General features: G+C 38.3%; 1 protein-coding gene across 1 annotated transcript; it reads left to right on the forward strand.

Annotated features, from left to right (window-relative positions):
- The first annotated feature begins 16,318 nt into the window (after positions 1-16,318).
- On the forward strand, positions 16,319-16,806 carry LOC309868570 (ATP synthase-coupling factor 6, mitochondrial). Its single transcript, XM_082738576.1, has one exon. The coding sequence runs from the start codon at positions 16,393-16,395 to the stop codon at positions 16,717-16,719; it is 327 nt and encodes a 108-aa protein (XP_082594702.1). The 5' UTR covers positions 16,319-16,392; the 3' UTR covers positions 16,720-16,806.
- The last annotated feature ends 2,887 nt before the right edge of the window (positions 16,807-19,693 follow it).

The following is a 19,693-nucleotide window of genomic DNA, read 5'->3' on the forward strand; positions in this document are numbered from 1 at the left end:
AAACCTAACCAAAGAGGCTAAGAATCTATACTCAGAAAACTATAAAGTACTCATGAAAGAAATTGAGGAAGACACAAAGAAATGGAAAAATGTTCCATGCTCCTGGATTAGAAGAACAAATATTGTGAAAATGTCTATGCTACCTAAAGCAATCTACACATTTAATGCAATTCCTATCAAAGTCCCATCCATTTTTTTTCCCAAAGAAATGGAAATAATCCTAAAATTTATATGGAACCAGAAAAGACCTCGAATAGCCAAAGGAATATTGAAAAATAAAGCCAAAGTTGGTGGCATCACAATTCCAGACTTCAAGCTCTATTACAAAGCTGTCATCATCAAGACAGCATGGGACTGGCACAAAAACAGACACATAGATCAATGGAACAGAAGAGAGAGCCCAGAAATAGACCCTCAACTCTATGGTCAACTAATTTTCAACAAAGCAGGAAAGAATGTCCAATGGAAAAAAGACAGCCTCTTCAACAAATGGTGTTGGGAAAATTGGACAGCCACATGCAGAAAAATGAAATTGGATTATTCCCTTACACCACACACGAAAATAGACTCAAAATGGATGAAGGACCTCAATGTGCGAAAGGAATCCATCAAAATCCTTGAGGAGAACACAGGCAGCGACCTCTTCGACCTCAGCCGCAGCAACGTCTTCCTAGGAACATCGCCAAAGGCAAGGGAAGCAAGGGCAAAAAATGAACTATTGGGATTTCATCAAGATCAAAATCTTTTGCACAGCAAAGGAAACACTAACAAAAGCAAAAGGCAACTGACAGAATGGGAGAAGATATTTGCAAACGACATATCAGATAAAGGGCTAGTGTCCAAAATCTATAAAGAGCTTAGCAAACTCAACACCCAAAGAACAAATAATCCAATCAAGAAATGGGCAGAAGACATGAACAGACATTTCTGCAAAGAAGACATCCAGATGGCCAACAGACACATGAAAAAGTGCTCCACATGACTCGGCATCAGGGAATTACAAATCAAAACCACAATGAGATACCACCTCACACCGGTCAGAATGGCTAAAATGAACAAGTCAGGAGATGACAGATGCTGGCGAGGATGCGGAGAAAGGGGAACCCTCCTACACTGTTGGTGGGAATGCAAGCTGGTGCAGCCACTCTGGAAAACAGCATGGAGGTTCCTCAAAATGTTGAAAATAGAACTACCCTATGACCTAGCAATTGCATTACTGGGTATTTACCCTAAAGATACAAACGTAGTGATCCGAAGGGGCACGTGCACCCGAATGTTTATAGCAGCAATGTCCACAATAGCCAGACTATGGAAAGAACCTAGATGTCCATCAACAGATGAATGGATCAAGAAGATGTGGTATATGTACACAATGGAATACTATGCAGCCATCAAAAGAAATGAAATCTTGCCATTTGCGACAATGTAGATGGAACTAGAGGGTATCATGCTGAGCGAAATAAGTCAATTGGAGAAAGACAACTATCATATGATCTCCCTATATGAGAAGTGGAGATGCAACATAGTTAAGGGGGTAGGAGAAGATTAAATGAAACAAGATGGGATTGGGAGGGAGACAAACCATAAGTGACTCTTAATCTCACAAAACAAACTGAGGGTTGCCGGGGGGAGGAGGTTCGGAGAAGGGGGCTGGGGTTATGGACATTGGGGAGGGTATGTGCTATGGTGAGTGCTGTGAAGTGTGTAAACTTGGCGATTCCAGACCTGTACCCCTGGGGCTAATAATACATTATATGTTTTAAAAAAATTAAAAAAAAAGAAGCCCCCCCCCAAAAAAAAGATCAAAAACAGGGAAACTTAAAAGCAGCAAGAGAAAAAAAGGCTTTTAACTTTCAAGTTAATCCCTGTAAAGCTATTAGCAGATTTCTCAGCAGAAACCTTACAGACCAGAAGAGAGTGAGATCTAGCAGGAGTGCTGAAAGAAAACAAAATTCCTGCCAAACAGGAATACTTTGTGACTAAGCTGTCCTTCAGAAATGAAGGTGAGGTAAAGAATTTTCCCAGACAAAAGCTGAGGGAATTCATCACCACTAGACTTGCCTTATAAGAAATGCTAAAGGGAGTTCTTCAAGTTGAAGTGAAAGGACGCTAAATAGTAACATGAAAATATAAAATATATAACACACTGAAACAGTAAGTATAAAGTCAAATTCAGAATGCTGTAATACTACACTGTGATGACGTGCTATCCACTTAATTCTAGGACAAGATTTAAAGGACAAATATTTTTTTTTAAACTACAGTTATCATAATTCGTTAATGAGCACAAAATAAAAAGAAGTGAAGTGTGTCATCAAAAATGGGGAAGGGGAAGGAGTAAAAGCATAGAGATTTTGTACATGCTTGAAGTTATCAGTGTAAAATATACTGATACAAGATATTTTCTGTAAGCCTCATAATAACCACAAAGCAAAAACCTACAGTACATTCACAAAAGAGAAGAGAAGGGAATAAAAACAAATCACAATAGAAAATCCTCATTTCACAAAGGAAAGCAGCAAGAGAGGAAGAAGGGAACAAGAGAACTATAAAATAGCCCGCAAACAGTAAGATAACATTAGTAACTCCTTACCTATCAGTACTCTAAATGTATATGGATTGAATTCTCCAGTTAAAAGACATGGAGTGGCTAGATGAATTAAAAAGCAAGACCTAACTGTATGTTGCTTACCAGAGACTTACTTCAGTTTTAAGGAGACACATAAGCTCAAGTTGAAAGGATGGAAAAAGATATTCCATGCAAATAGAAACCAAAAAAGAGTAGGGTAGATATACTTATATCAGACAAAATAGACTAAGCCAAAAACAGTACCAAGAGACAGAGAAATTTATTGCATAATGATAAAGGGGTCAATTCAATAAGAATATAGAGCAATCACAAATATATATGTACCTCAAATCAGACCACCTAAATATATTGTATATACTAAGTGATCTGAAAGAAAAAAGACAACACAACAATAGGAGATTTGAACTACCCAGTTTCAACAATGGACAAACTCCAGATAGAAAGGAAATATTTGACTGGAACCATATATCTTTTTAAAAAGATTTTATTTATTTATTTGACAGAGAGAGATCACAAGTAGGCAGAGAGGCAGTCAGAGTGAGAGGGGAGAAGCAGGCTCACCGCTGAGCAGAGAGCCCGATGTGGGGCTCGATCCCAGGACCCTGGGATCATGACCTGAGCTGAAGGCAGAGGCTTTAATCCACTGAGCCACTCAGGCGCCCCTGACTGGAACCATATTTTAAACTATTCTATATACGTCTGTTGGTGTACCAAGAGACGTATATAGAACATTCCATCCCAAAGCAGCACAAAATACATTCTCAAGCATACATGGAACAGTCTCTGGGATAGATCACACAGTAGGTCACAAAACAAGTCCTAATAAATTTAAGAAGATTGAAATCATACAGTATACATTCTGACCACAATGATATGAAACTGAAGTCAATAACAAAAGGAATACTGGAAAAATCACAAATATGTGGAAATTAAACAACACACCCCTGAAAAGAAGAAGTTAAACGTGGCCCAAAGTTAGCAGAAAGATCAGAGCAGAGATAAACAGAGGTCAGAAAAAAATTGAATAGATCAACAAAATTAAAAGCTGGTTTAGTAAAAGCAAAAAGAAAAAATCTTTAGCTAAACTAAGAAAATGAGAAGACTCAAATAAAATTATAAATGAAAGAGAAGATATTACAGCTGATACTACAGAAATACAAAGAATAATAAGAGATTACTATGAACAATTATGTGCCAACAAATTGTATGATCTAGAAGAGATGGGTAAATTCCTAGAACCATATAACTTACCAAGACTGAGTCATGAAGAAATGGAAAATCTGAGCAGACCAATAATGAAATTGAATCAATAATAAATAACCTCCCAACAAAGAAAAGCCCAGAGCAAGATGGTTTCATTGGTTAATTCTATCCAAGATTTATTTATTTTTCTCTCTCTTTTTTTTAAAAGATTTTATTTATTTATTTGATGGACTGAGATCACAAGTAGGCAGAGAGGCAGGCAGAGAGAGAGAGAGGGGAGGAAGCAGGCTCCCTGCAGAGCAGAGAGCCCCATGCAGGGCTTGATCCCAGGGTGGGACTTGATCCCAGGACACTGGGATATCCTGACCTGAGCCAAAGGCAGAGGCTTTAACCCACTGAGCCACCCAGGCGCCCCATCTATCCAAGATTTAAAGAAGTAATGCCAAAAAATTGAAGAAGACAGAATACTCCGAAACTCATTCTGTGAGACCCCATTATCCTTATGTTAAAGCCAGATAAGAACATTACCCAAAAACTACATCTGATAAATACAGATAGAAATTCTCAACAAAATACTAACACAATACTAGCAAACCAAATTCAACAGTACATTCAGAAAAAGATTATTCATACACCATGATCAAATCAGATTTATCCCTGGGATGCAAAAATGGTCCAATATATGCAAATCAGTAAATGTGACATGTGACGTTAATAGAATGAAAGATAAAAATCACCTCCATAGATGCAAAAAAATTTTTGACAAAATCAAACATCTTTTCATGATAAAAATGCTCAAAAAAGTGTGTACAGAAGGAATGTATCTCTACATAATGCTATATATGATAAGCCCATCACTAACATTATACTCAATGGTGAAAGGTCAAGAGCTTTTCCTAAGATCAGAACCAAGATAAGGGTGCCCACACTTACCACTCATTAAGCATGTGATAGTGGTAGTCCTAGCCAGAGGAATCAAGCAAGAAGAAGAGATAAATTGCATCCAAATCAGAAAGGAAGAAGGGAAACTGTCTTTGTAGTTGAGATTATCTTATACATAGAAAATCCTAAAGATTACAACAAGAACTTACTGGAACCAATCAAGAATTCAATAAAGCGGGGCGCCTGGGTGGCTCAGTGGGTTAAGCCTCTGCCTTCGGCTCAGGTCATGATCCCAGGGTGCTGGAATCGAGCCCCGCATCGGGCTCTCTGCTCAGCAGGGAGCCTGCTTCCTCCTCTCTCTCTGCCTGCCTCTCTGCTTACTTGTGATCTCTCTGTCCAATAAATAAATAAAATCTTTAAAAAAAAAAAAAAAGAATTCAATAAAGCATCAGGATAGAAAATCAACATACACAATTCAGTTACATTTCTGTACACTAACAATGAAATGTCTGAAAAAGAAATAAAATATCCCAATTTACAGGAGCATCAGAAGAATACAATACTCAGGAATAACTTTAACCAAGGAGGTGAAAGATCTGTAACTGTAAGTTACTGAACTGTAAGTAACTGAAAACTGTAAGACGTTGATGAAACACATTGAAAAAGACATACAAAAAAGTAAAGATATCTCATGTTCATGGATCGGAAGAATTAATATGTTAAAATGTCCATAATACCTAAAGCCATCTGTGGATTCAAAGCAATCCCTATGAAAATTCCAATGGCGTTTTTCACAGAAATAAAACTATCCTAAAATTTGTACAGAACCATAAAAGATCCTGAGTAGCCAAAGCAATCTCGAGAAGGAACAAAACTGGCGACATCACAACTACACTACAAAACTAATTTAAACAGTATAGTGTTGCCATAGAAATTGACACATAGACCAACAGAACACAACTGAGAGCTCAGAAATAAACTCTCACAGATACAGTCAACTAATATTGGAACAAGAAACCAAGAGTACTCAGTGGGGAAAGGCTAGTCTCTAATAAATGGTGTTTAGAAAACTGGATAACCACAAGCAGAAGAATGACATTAACCCTCTACCTCACAAAAACTAACTTGAAATGGATTAAAGACTTAAAACATAAACCTGAGGGACGCCTGGGTGGCTCAGTTGGTTAAGCAGCTGCCTTCGGCTCAGGTCATGATCCCAGCGTCCTGGGATCGAGTCCCATATCGGGCTCCTTGCTCCGCAGGGAGCCTGCTTCTCCATCTGACTCTGCCTTCCACTCTGTCTGCCTGTGCTCGCTCTCGCTCACTCTCTCTGACAAATAAATAAAATCTTAAAAAAAAAAAAAAAAAAACAGAAACCTGAAACCTGAAACACACAAAAAAGGAGAGAAAATTCCTTGATGTTGGTCTTAGCAATGGTTTTTTGGAAAATTCCCACAAAGCACAAATCACAAAAATAAATAAGTGCGATTATATCAAATTGAAAAACTCCTACACAGCAAAAGAAACATTTAATAAAATGCAAAGGCAACTTATGAAGTGGAAAAAAATAGTTGCAAACCATAGATTTGATATAGAAAAAATATAAAGACCTCATAAACTCAATAGCAAATAGGTACTGAACAGACATTTTTCTACAAAAGATGTACATATGGCCAACAGTACATGGAAAGGTGTTCAGCATCACTAATCACCAGGGAAATGCATATGAAAACTTCAATAAGATATTGCTTCACAACTGTTAGAATGGCTATCATCAAAGAGACAAAAGATAATAAACATTGAGAAGGATGTGGAGAAAACAGAACCCCTTTACTCTGTTGGTAAGAATGTGAGCAGGTGTAGCCACTGTAGAAAACAATATGGAGGTTCCAAAACAATAAAAATAGAATTACCATCTCATCCAGCAATCCCAATTCTGGGTATATATCCAAAGGAGATAAAAACATGATCTTGAATAGGTATCTGCACTCCCATGTTCACCACAGCATTATTTGCAATAGCAAAGATAGGGAAACAACCTAGTGTTCATCAATGGATGAATGGATATAGTAGATATGTTATTTATATAAATGGAATATTCATCATGGGAATGAAGGAAATCCTGCCATTTGGGATAACATGGATGGAACTTGTGGGCCTTATGCTAAGTGAAATAAGTAGGGCAGAGAAAGATAAATGCTGTATGATATGTCTTACATGTGAGATCTTAAATTATCCAAACTCATTGAGTATAGAACAATGGTTACCAAGGGTTAGGGGCTGGGGGAAATAGAGAAATGCTGGTCAAAGAGTAGAAACATTTAAGACTGGAGTAAGTTCTAGGGATCTAACACACAGCATTGTGATTATAATTAGTAATGCTGTATTATATACTTGAAAGTTGCTAGAAGAGTAGAAATTAAATGTTCTTACCACAAAAGTAAATTGATAATTATGTGATGTGATAGAGGTGAGAGCTAATGTTAGGGTGATAATTATTTTGCAATAGATGTGTGCATTAAATCAAGTGTATGCCTCAAACTCTCCTAATGTTATATGTCAATTATATTTCAATAAAGGTAGAAAAAAGATTCTACCTACTTAAATCTCCTTTATTTATGTAATCATAGTGTAAGACAAAATATTCACAATCCTCTTATCACCTGATATGTTTGACAAAAAATTACAGTCATAAATACTGTGAGATTTTACTCCACAAAGTTCCATTTTATTTTAATCTTGTTCAGAATCATTATAGGGACATGTGCAAACATCATTATAACAATGTCGCAGATACTTTTTACATATGTGGATTGATTGACATTGACATTCCTAAGTATTAGGAATCAGCCTGCACAATACACACCTTAATTTTGGAGGAAGATCACCAGGTGTTTGAATGCTCAAATACTTCTCTTGTATTCCTGACTTTACGGTACACTTAGGTACCTTTATCTGAGGATAAAACAGTCTATGGTTCTTTGTTCAAGATAATTTTATGAAGCACTGAGTTATCTGTTTTGATATTACTGACACATTTCAATTAAATTCACCAGTACAATTACACTTATGGAGAGGACAAAACTGTCCAGATGCTAATTTTGTTATGGACATGCCACAAATGTAAGCAAATCTGGAAGTTTCCATATTATTGCAAAGATCTGGAAACTTTGGGATCTGAATTTATACTTATCAACTTTGATTACACTGAGATCTCTACTTCCATAATTAAAATCAGCACATTTGATTGAACCATATGAAATTGCCATCTTCATGTGCAAGATGTAATTGAGTATTGGCAATTTCATATGGTTCAATATAAAGACGTAAGTATATTCATTCTGAATATTCAATAGAAACTATAAATGTAGGAAGTTGTGTATATCAAAACAAGTTCTTCCTATGAAACGTGAGAACTTAATTTAGTATCTGCTGAGAAATGTTCCATTTGTCACATTTTAAATTAATTCCATTGTTGCTCTGAATCAGTTGAAAATGGAAAGCTCTAAGGGAGAAAAAGGGATATTAAGTTAAAATGTCCCTGTAATTTCTTTCTTAGTAAGAAATGGGGGTAGCAACAAATCTATTTGGATTAGAATATTAAAAGGAGAGAGAAAATATTGTTCCATTTAAAAACTGATGTCACATTATTTTTATATACTTAACACCTTCAAGGACAGTCATTGGGGATCATGTTTAAAGGGGGTAAAAAAGGGCACCTGGGTGGCTCAGTTGGTTAAATGCCAGACTTGTGGTTTCAGCTCAAGTCATGATCTCATGGGTCACAGGATTGAGCTGTGTGGAGCCTCACTGTGCATACCACACTGAGCCCTCAGTGGAGCCCCAAGTCGGGCATTCAGTGGGGAGTCTGGGATTCTTTCCCTCTCTGTCTGCCCTGCATGTCCTGGCACATGTTTTCTCTCTCTCAAATCAATCAATCAATCAATCAATCAATCTTTTAAAAAATAAAATGAAGGAGTAGAAGAGAAGGAAAAAGAAAAGTTGGAGAAGAAAAATAAAGAAGTATCATAGGACCTGGAGAAGTGTTCAGAAGAGTAAAGCCTAAAAGAAAGCCAACCAAAGGATGTACCAACCAAGATACTGATAAATGCTTCCGAAAAACATTTCCCACGGAATGGTGAGAGCAGAAACTACCTTGCAGCTTGAATAAAGTTAGAAGTAGGAGATGTAAATGTGGTCAGTGGTTCCAGAAGTACAGTAACAAAAGCATCCTTGCCTGTTAAGGTAGCTTGATGAGAAAGCAGAATTGAGAGAAAATTTGCTATTTTTTGGTGGTCTTAAGATCAGTATGATGAGTTTGCTAGCAATCTAAAGATAAAAATACAAAGGATAACTAAAGATTCAATAATTCTTTGCTCATGTATAGTAGAATTTTAACTTATTATAGAATTTATTTGATGTTAAATTATTTGTGTCTTTGTGCTGAAGCTTGTATTGAGTAACTTGGCTTGGCTGTTTATGACATTTTTCACATTTGGAAGGGGCACAGCCAATGGGGCAATTTCTGTCCATAACCAATGAGTCATTACATGGTTTGTTTATGGTAGTGATGGCCTGGATGAGAACAATTTATAATTGACCATCCAAGCTTCCAAAGGGAAATAAGTGATTACAATTGATTGGTAGTGTGTTAATACAATTAACCCAGAGGATAAATTATGTATTGCTTATTTTCTGACAATTTGATTCATCAGCTGTTTATTTTCCCTAATTTCTAGATCAATTAGCCCTGCTTCTTCTGAAGTTACTGATGCACATGGATTTCTGGTAGCATTACTTACTTTTCCTTGGGTTAATGAGATCCATTTCATAATGGAACAGGGGCTAATGTTTTGGAGGTTGGGAGAATGGTGGCTCTTGTTTCCGTGGCAGGGATTCCATTTTCTCCGTAAGGTTGATACTGAGAAGACAGTGGTACCCCTCTCCATAACTGAGGTGAAGACAGAGCTTCACACTCCAGGATAGGTGGGTTTCAGGACCTGAATACATACATTTATTAATCACTATTACTTACTAAATTTCTCCCTTGAAACAGGACTAAGAAAAGTCTTCTATTTCTTACAGAAATGGTACGCCACACTTGCTGTCGCTATTATAGTCAATATACAAATACTTTCCAACAGAGTAAGAAAAAGATTTCTCATCCAGAGACTATTTTCCATGCTAGATGAGGCAAGAATGCTGTCTTCAATTAACGACCCATTGTCTGGCTCCAGAACAAGGCAGGCTACACTCTGCGTGGTATTCTCACTTGTGCCAGTTTTGTGTTCTGATAACACAGCATAGGCAATGTTTGGATGGACATTTCCATCAGGCCTCCTTAAGATAAACATCACTTCCTAGACTCTCCCATTAGGATACAATTTTAGAGAACTGCCATTGACTACACATAAAGCATCTTGATACCAGGAGATAATAGTAGATCCTGTCTCAGAGTTAACACAGTTTGTTCAGAGTTAGTGGAATTTAGATAGTGAATTTAGTAAAAAACCAAACCAATTCTCTCTCTTTTTTTAACAAATAAGTAGAAACTATTTTTTGTATGTGTGTGTGTGTGTGTGTGTGTGTGTTTGTGCAGAGTATTTAACTGTGGCAAGGAGTATTTCTGCATAGCCTCAGTGCAATGGTCAAAAGCATCTGAACAGCTAGGCCCCCAGAATCTGAGACACAAAGAATAAGTTCCTGAGGGGAATACTGAAAATCGAATTCTCGGGGATCTCCATATGGTATTTGATGAGTTGCATTAAATTGCAGCCAGCTCTCTGGGGCTGAAGGCTATTCATTTGCTGATTTTATTTCAAGGGTCAAGTGAGCTGAGTTGCCTGATCATAAAATGTGTCATGAGGGATTGGGAAATGAAGTCTGTGCCAGGTAGTTGCTGTTATCAATTGAATTGGATTAACAACTGTTGGAAATGCTGGTTTGACCTAGGAGGAGCAAACAAGACATAAATTTCAACAAATACCACTCTTCATTTGAGTGCTGAATGTCTTGATGCTTGACTTGTTTCCCCCATATTTACTTTTTGACCTGCTTTGCACAGGAAAGTGGGAAGATGTCTATTGATACTCAGTAGATACATGTGTACCACATAGTAGCCCCCGGGAGGAGTGAAAGGGACTGACTTCTTTCACTGTTTTTGCCTTTGATTTGGGACACTACCTCCATCTACTCAGGAATCCATTTCATCCATCTCAGGCCCTTCCCTTCCTCTTCCCTGTTCTTTCTCCCTCTTCCCTTCTCTCTTGTTCCCTTCTTAATCTTCCCTCATAATCAGTTAGTAGACTTTGCATTTTGGCTTGACGCTGCTTTGACATATTCATGAAGTTTGTTAGTTTCCAAATTTCCTAATTTTTTCAACTTTAAGTTAAGTATGAAGAAAATCTTGAAATTAGCTCAGCAAATAAACTTGGTATCTGAAGTTGTGGAGGCTGTGGGCCCGAAATCCTAAATTGATTGTGTGTGTGTGCATGCATGTGTGTGTGTGTGTGTGTGTTTTAAGAGCTCAACAGGGAAATGTTTTTAAAGCTCAGGATATTAAAGTTATATAATTGAACAAAAATGTAGAAATGAACTGGGGCTCCAATTTCAATTAAGACATTTAATTTCAAAGAAGCTAGAGAACAGCTCAAGCTCAGCTTAGCTGTGGTGTGGTGCTGTCTGGGAAGGAAGATGAGGTGACTGGTTATCACAAAAATGGGGATACGCTGCAACATAACAAGCATAGGGCCTTTACGTACTATGGGAAGCACTACGTTGGCAAGATGAGGGTCATACTACCAGAAAAAGAACAATAAATTTAGAAGGCAGAATGGGACCGTCACTTAATGAACAAAAAGACCTTTGTATTTATTTTTATTTTTTATTTTATTCTTTTTGGAGAGAGAGAAAGTGTGTGTATGTGCACATGTATGTCCATGTGAGCTGGCGGGGGTGGGGGTGTGGAGAGGCAGAGAATCTTAGGCAGGATCCATGCCCAGCAAGGAGCCCCACTTGGGGCTTTATCTCATGACCTTGAAATTATGACCTGAGCTGAAATCGGGAGTTGGATGCTTAACCAGCCGAGCCACCCAGGTGTCTCCAAAAGGACATTTTAAAAGTGAGACCTGAGCACTGCTGCATATTTCATGAGACTGATTAACAGTAAATGTTCTGACTTCTAAGGAGACGAGCTTCAAACAGACTCAGGTTCCATTAATCTTACCAATCCTTGGTGATAGAAAAGCTTCCTTGTGGGCATCTGGGTGGCTCAGTGGGTTAAGCCGCTGCCTTCAGCTCAGGTCATGATCTCAGGGTCCTGGGATCGAGTCCCACATCGGGCTCTCTGCTCAACGGGGAGCCTGCTTCCTCCTCTCTCTCTCTCTGCCTGCCTCTCTGCCTACTTGTGATGTCTCTCTGTCAAACAAATAAATAAAACCTTAAAAAAAAAGAAAGAAAGAAAGAAAAGCTTTCTTGTGTGTGGCATGTCCTCAGGTTTCTGAGATTCAGAATGGAGAGCACATGCCACAGTCTTTCTTGCTTGAAGCAATTCATATTTATTAAAAAACAAACTGGTTGAACCTTGTCTAAGCGACGTTTCTAGAAACCTGTAGCAAATCTATATAGAATGGTGCACAATTATTTAATTTAGATATTGAATCACACATAGGAAATCGCCCAGAATTAAAAATCGTCTGTGAAATTTCCCATGAAAGTTACCATACAAGTACGTTTCCATATGAAACAGGTTCTAAGAAAATCATTCTGGGGGTGTCTGGGTGGCTCAGTGGGTTAAAGCCTCTGCCTTCAGCTCAGATCATGATCCCAGGGTCCTGGGATTGAGCCCCGCATCGGGCTCTCTGCTCAGTGGGGATCCTGCTTCCCCCTTTCTTTCTGCCTGCCTCTCTGCCTGCTTGTGATCTCTCTCTCTCTCTGTCAAATAAATAAATAAAATCTTAAAAAAAAAAAAGAAAATCACTCTGATATGAATTATCTAGTTCAGAGATGAGAAGGTGAGCAGGGATAACAGCTTGTATTTCATAAACATTCACCACACACCAGGCATTCTGCTAAGTGCATAGTTCATTTTATCTTCACAACAAATATACTGGGCTGTTATCCTTTATGTATACATGATGAGTGTGGAATAATAAAATTAAATACGTATCCAAGGTTACACACATAGTATATTATAGAGCTATATTTTAAATTTCTGTGTGACTGTAGATATTGAATTCTTAATCACAATACTGCAGGTGTTTATCGTTTATCATGAGACAGAAGCTAAATGAAAAAAAATTTACCAATAGAAACTGAGTTTGTTAGCAAGCATAAAGATGCAAAAGATGATTGATTAATGTTTTTCTGAGATAATGTAGAAATAATAGTAACTAGACAGAGCATGTTCTAAGTGATAGCTCAAAGTTCCTTGCAGAATTGTGAACCTTTGATATATCCGAATATTGCATTTAATGTGTATAGGGCATAAGATGGTACTGTATTTTCTTGTTGACTTTTCTTGTGTAGTATATCTTAAATTTATTCCTCCTGAAAATCACTATGTTCCTTGTAGAAATATTGAAAAACACAGAAAATGTATAGAGGAGGCAATAAAAAAAAAAACTCTACTTTCAGCACACTGAACATTTAAAGTATTTTAATCTTAATATTTTAATGAACATTTGCTGGTTCCCACTCATTACTATAAAGATTCATTGAAAAATAGAGCAAATAGAGAAGTGAGCAAGGGTGGTCCAAGATGGTGGCAGCAGAGGAGGCCTAAATTTCTTCTGGTCCCAGGAATTCAGCTCGCTAAGTATTAAACCATTCTGAACCCTTACGAACTCAACAGGAGATTGAAGAAAAGAATAGCAGCAACTCTATGAACAGAAAAGCGACCACTTTCCACAGGTAGGAGATGCGGAGCAATGAATCTGAGGTGATATATGGGAAGACAGACTACGGGGGAGCGAAAATTCATCAGTCAGCAACCCCCAAGTGACAGAGCAGCGGAGCGCAAAATCAGAACTTCCAGAAGTTTGCTCCAGGTAGGGACGTCACTCTGGTGGCTAAACAGGGGGTGGGGCCCTTGTGGGGACAGTGTGGTGTCAGGACCCGTGGGGTCACAGAAAGACTGGGGATATCGGAGTGTAGCAGAGCTCCCAGGTATTAGAGCGGGGAAGCTTCTGCATAGACAGAGCCAAGGAGGGGCTCTTGACTCCAGGTTACCTTAAACCATGATCCATGGCACAGTCGGGCCACAGCTCTTCTAGCAGGGACACAAAAAGTGGCAGATCCAGCGAGACTTATCTTCCTCCCCTGGGAGGAGTGGTACAAGAGATTGACGCAGGCATCTGCCATAGGAATCTGCTGGGTTTGGAGACTCCAAACACGGCTGTGCATCAGACATAGAAGTGCTCGTTCACAAGCTGGATGAGCACAGAGCTTGGCTAGAGACCAGGGAGATGGGAAGGATGGGCTGCTTTTGTCTGAAGGCACACTGAGGAGTGGGGCCCTGTGCTCTTGGCTCCTACAGGCCAGAGATTGGGAGGCCACCATCTTCATTCTCCTCCTCCAAAGCTCTACAGAAAGCGTTCAGGGAACAAAAGCTTCCAGGAGCAAACCTGAGCAGATTGCCTAACCTTGCCCTGGGCAAGTGTGGTGCAATTCTGCCTTGGGCAAAGACATTTGTGAATCACTGCAATAGGCCCCTCCCCCAGAAAATCAGCAAGAAACATCTAGCCAAGACCAAGTTCACCGATCAATGAGAACTGCAGAACTCTAGAGTGAGGGGAAAGCAACATATAGAATTCATGGCTTTTTCCCATGATTCTTTCATCTTTCAACTTTAGTTTTTAAAAATTTTTTTATTTTTTTACTTTTTTTAAAATGAAATAGATTTTTTAATTTTATTTTATGATATGTTGAATTCTTTTTTTTTTTTAAAGATTTTATTTATTTATTTATTTATTTGACAGAGAGAGAGAGAGAGAGAGATCACAAGTAGGCAGAGAGGCAGGCAGAGAGAAAGGAGGAAGCAGGCTCCCTGCTGAGCACAGAGCCTGATGTGGGGCTTGATCCGAGGACCCTGGGACCATGACCTGAGCTGAAGGCAGAGGCTTTAACCCACTGAGCCACCCAGGCGCCCCTATTTTTTTACTTTTTAAAAATTTTCTTCTCTCCTTTTTCAACCAACTTATTTTATCAATTCCTTTTTTAAAATTTTTCAATTTTCATTTTTTCAGTCATATTCTATCCCTTCATTGTATTTAAACTTCTTTTCTAAACTTTATTTTATTTTTTCAGTGTTCCAAGATTCATCGTTTCTACATCACAGCCAGTGCTCCATGCAATACATGTCCTCCTTAATACCCACCACCAGGCCCACCCATCCCCCCAACCTCTTCCTCCAAAACCCTCAGTTTGTTTCTCAGAGTCCACAGTCTCTCATGGTTTATCTCCTACTCCAAGCATAAGAAATAACATAGAGGACATTGGGAGAAGGAGATGAGAAGGGAGTTGGGGGAAATCGGAGAGGGAGATGAACCATGAGAGACTGGACTCTGGGTAACATTTTTTTTTTTTTTAAGATTTTATTTTTTTTATTTGACAAAGAGAGAGTGAGAAAGCACAAGCAGGGGGGAACAGCAGAGGCAGAGGGAGAAGCAGGCTCCCTGCTAAGCAGGGAGCCTTATTCAGGACTCCATCCCAGGATCATGGGATCATGACCTGAGCCTCAGACAGATGCTTAATCAAGCCATCCGCCCCATGTATTTAACCTTACTTTTTGTATATATGTAAGTTTCTCTTTCCTTAAAAATTTGGGATGCAATTTCTTCTAAAAGACCAAAATACACCCCAAATCTAATGTGTGGCTTTGTTCTATTCACCAGCCTGATCACATTCTTTTTTCTTTTTTCTTTCTTCTTCTTCTTCTTCTTTTTTTTTTTTTTTTTCCATTTTCCTTTTCCCCCTGGCTTCAGGTCTCTTCTGATTTGTTTAGTGTATATTTCTCTCGGCTCGTTGTTACCCTTCTAGCATTGTGTTCTCTCATTCATCTATTCTTCTCTGGACAGAATAGCAAAACAGAAAAACTCACCTCAAAAAAAAAAAAAAAAAAAAGAGAGAACAAGAAGCTGTACTGACTGTCAGGGACATAATCAATATGGACATTAGTAAGATGTCAGAACTAGAATTCAGAATAACAATTATAAAGATACTAGCAGGGCTTGAAAAAAGCATAGAAGGCACTAGGGTATCCCTTTCTGGAGAAATAAATTCTAACCAAGTCGAAATCAAAATGAAGTACAGTGAAAAATGGAGGCTATAACTGCTAGGATAAATGAGGCAGAAGAGAGAATTAGTGGTATAGAACACTAAATGATGGAGAATAAAGAAGCTGAGAAAAAGAATTTGTGATCATCAAAACATCCCTACAAGAAATATTTGAAAGTGGTCCCTGAAGCAAAGAGAGAACCCAAAAGCAACACAGACTAGAAAGGAACAGAGACAATATACAGTAACAGTTATCTTACAGGCAATACAATGGCACTAAATTCATATTTTTCAATAGTTACCTGAATGTAAATGGGCCAAATGCCCCAATCAAGACACAGGGTCTCAGATTGTATAAAAAAGCAAGACCCGAGTAGAACGGTGGCGGCCGCGGAGGCTCTGGCAGCTCCGGACTGAGTGCAAGGTGACTCGGAAGAATCACCATGATTCTTCAAAGGCTCTTCGGGTTGTCCTCTCTCATTCGGTCTGCGGTCTCAGTTCATTTGAGGAGGAACATTGGTGTTACAGCAGTGGCATTTAATAAGGAACTTGATCCTGTACAGAAACTCTTCGTGGACAAGATTAGAGAATACAGAACTAAACGACAGGCATCTGGAGGACCGGTTGACACTGGCCCAGAATACCAGCAAGACCTAGAGAGGGAACTTTTTAAGCTTAAGCAGATGTATGGTAAAGCAGACATGAATACATTCCCGGACTTCAAATTTGAAGATCCTAAATTTGAAGTCATTGAAAAACCGCAGTCTTGAAGAAATAATGTAAAATTTATTCGAAAATTTGTTCTAGATTAGTTGTACAACTGGATCAGAATAAACATACATTTCTCAACTGTCAAATGTTCTTTTAATTCTGATTCCAAATAAATTATTTGGTGATGTTGGGAAAAAAAAAAAAAAAAAAAGCAAGACCCACTGGTGTGCTATCTGCAAGAGACTCATTTTAGACCCAAAGACACCTCCAGATTGAAAGTGAGGGGGTGGAAAACCATTTATCATGTTATGGACAAACTGCTAGAACTCATATAGGAATTCAGTCAAGTGGCAGAATATAAAATCAATGCACAGAAATCAGTTGCATTTCTATATACCAACAACAAGACAGAAGAAAGAGATATTAAGGAGTTGATTCCATTTACAATTGCACCCAAAACCATAAGATACCTAGAATAAATCTAACCAAAGAAGCAAGGAATCTATACTCAGAAAACTACAGAATACTCATGAAAGAAATTGAGGAAGACACAAAGAAATGGAAAAATGTCCCATGCTCATGGTTTGGAAGAACAAATATTGTTAAGATGTCTATGCTACCTAGAACAATCTACACATTTAATGCAATCCTTATAAAAATACCATCAACTTTTTTCACAGAGATGGAACAAATAATCCTAAAATTTGTATGGAATCAGAAAAGATCCCGAATAGCCAGAGGAATGTTGAAAAGAAAAGCAGAGCTGGTGGCATCACAATTCTGGACTTCAAGCTCTATTACAAAGCTGTCATCATCAAGACAATATGGTACTGGCACAAGAACAAGCACATAGATCAGTGGAACAGAAAAGACAACTCAGAAATGGACCCCCAACTCTATGGTCAACTAATGTTCAACAAAGCAGGAAAGAATATCCAGTGGAAAAAAGACAGTTTCTCCAATAAATAGGGTTGGGAAAATTGGACCACCTCATGTAGAAGAAAGAAACTGGACCACTTCCTTACACCATGCACAAAAAGAGACTCAAAATAGATGAAAAACCTAAGTGTGAGACAGGATTCCATCAAAATCCTTGAGGAGAACACAGGCAGCAATCGCTTTGACCTCAGCTCAGCAACTTCTTCCTAGACACATTGCTAAAGGCAAAGGACAAAAATGAACTATTGGGCTTCATCAAGTTAAGAAAAAAAAAAAAAAGCTTTTGCAGAGCAAAGGAAATAGTCAACAAAACCAAAAGACAACTGACAGAATGGGAGAAGACATTTGCAAATGACATCAGATAAAGGGCTAGTAAGCAAAATTTTAAAAAATGTATTTAACTCAACACCTAAGGAACAAATAATCCAATCAAGAAATTGGGAGAAGATATGAACAGACATTTCTGGAAAGAAGACATCCAGATGGCCAAAAGATACATGAAAAAGTGCTCAACATCACTCAGCTTCAGGGAAATACAAATCAATACCTCAATGAGAGACCACTTCACACCAGTAAGAATGGCTACAATTAACAAGTCAGGAAATAGCAGATGTTGGTGAAAATGCAGAGAAAGGGAAACCCTCCTACACTGTTGGTGGGAATATAAGCTGGGGGACCCACAATGTAAAACAGGATGGAGATGTCTCAAAAAGGATAATAGAGCTACCTTATCACTGAGCGATTGCACTATTGGGTATTTATCTGAAAGATACAAATGTAGTAACCTGAAGAGGCTTGTGCACCCCAGTGTTTATAACAGCAATGTCCACAATAGTCAAACTATGGAAAGATGTCGTGTATATATATATAATGGAATATTATGCAGTCATCAAAAAATGAAATCTTGCCATTTGCGATGATGTGGGTGGAACTAGAGTTTATTATGCTAAGCCAAATAAGTCAATCAGAGAAAGGTAAGTATCATATGATCTCACTGACATGTGGAATTTGGGAAACAAGGCAGAGGATCTCAGGGGAAGAGAGGAAAAAATGAAACAAGATGAAACCAGAGAGGGAGACAAACCATAAGAGACTCTTAATCTCAGGAAACAAACTAAGGGTTGCTGGAGTGGAGAGGGGTAGAGGAAGGGTGTGGGTGATAGACATTGGGGCGGATATGTGTTGTGATGAGCACTGTGTAGGTGTGAGACTGATGAATCACAGACTTGTACCCCTGAAATAAATAATACATTATATATAAATAAATTAATTAAATCTTTAAAAAAAAAGTAAGCAACTACCACAATCTTTCCTTATATCCTGTTAACATTATAAATAGTCTCATATCTTGTCAATGTGTTTTTGGAGTTTCATGGGTGACATCACCATTTCAGTAGAATCTGGGTTAAACACTGTGTTGTATGGCAAAGGTTTGCTAGTTCATAAGAATTTGCTGAAAGCTGGGCGCTTGGGTGGCTCAGTGGGTTAAGCCACTGCCTTCGGCTCAGGTTGTGATCTCAGGGTCCTGGGATTGAGTCCCGCATCAGGCTCTCTGCTCAGCAGGGAGTCTGCTTCCCTCTCTCTCTCTCTCTCTCTCTCTGCCTGCCTTTCTGTCTACTTGTGATCTCGCTCTGTCAAATAAATAAATAAAATCTTAAAAAAAAAAAAGAATTTGCTGAAAGCTATATGTCCTATGACTCAGTACTAGTCAGCAAAAAAAAAAAAAAAAAAAAAAAAAAAAAGAATTATAATCTTTGAGTCCATAGTTTCTTGTATCCTGCAGGAATTTGCAAGTTTGGGAAACTCAGAAAGGAAGGAATCAGATAAATCACCTAACTGAGTAAAGGATGAGGTCACCTTAGAATAAGATTGAGTTTTCATAATCATCCCACATGTTGAGTCAGATATCCTATCCCATAGAAATTTTGTATTTATGCTCATGCCAAGAGGTAAAATTGTTTCTGTAGAAATGAGGAATAAATGAATCTGTTGAGAGACTGTAGGAGTCTCTTATGCTTATGCTCATGAAGATGCTTTTGGTTTAGCTGACTTGACAGGTGCAACTGGCTGAATTCAAGGGGGGAAAATGGGAGG

The sequence above is a fragment of the Mustela nivalis genome (assembly GCF_964662115.1).
Source record: "Mustela nivalis genome assembly, chromosome: 7".
Classification (NCBI taxonomy): domain Eukaryota; kingdom Metazoa; phylum Chordata; class Mammalia; order Carnivora; family Mustelidae; genus Mustela; species Mustela nivalis.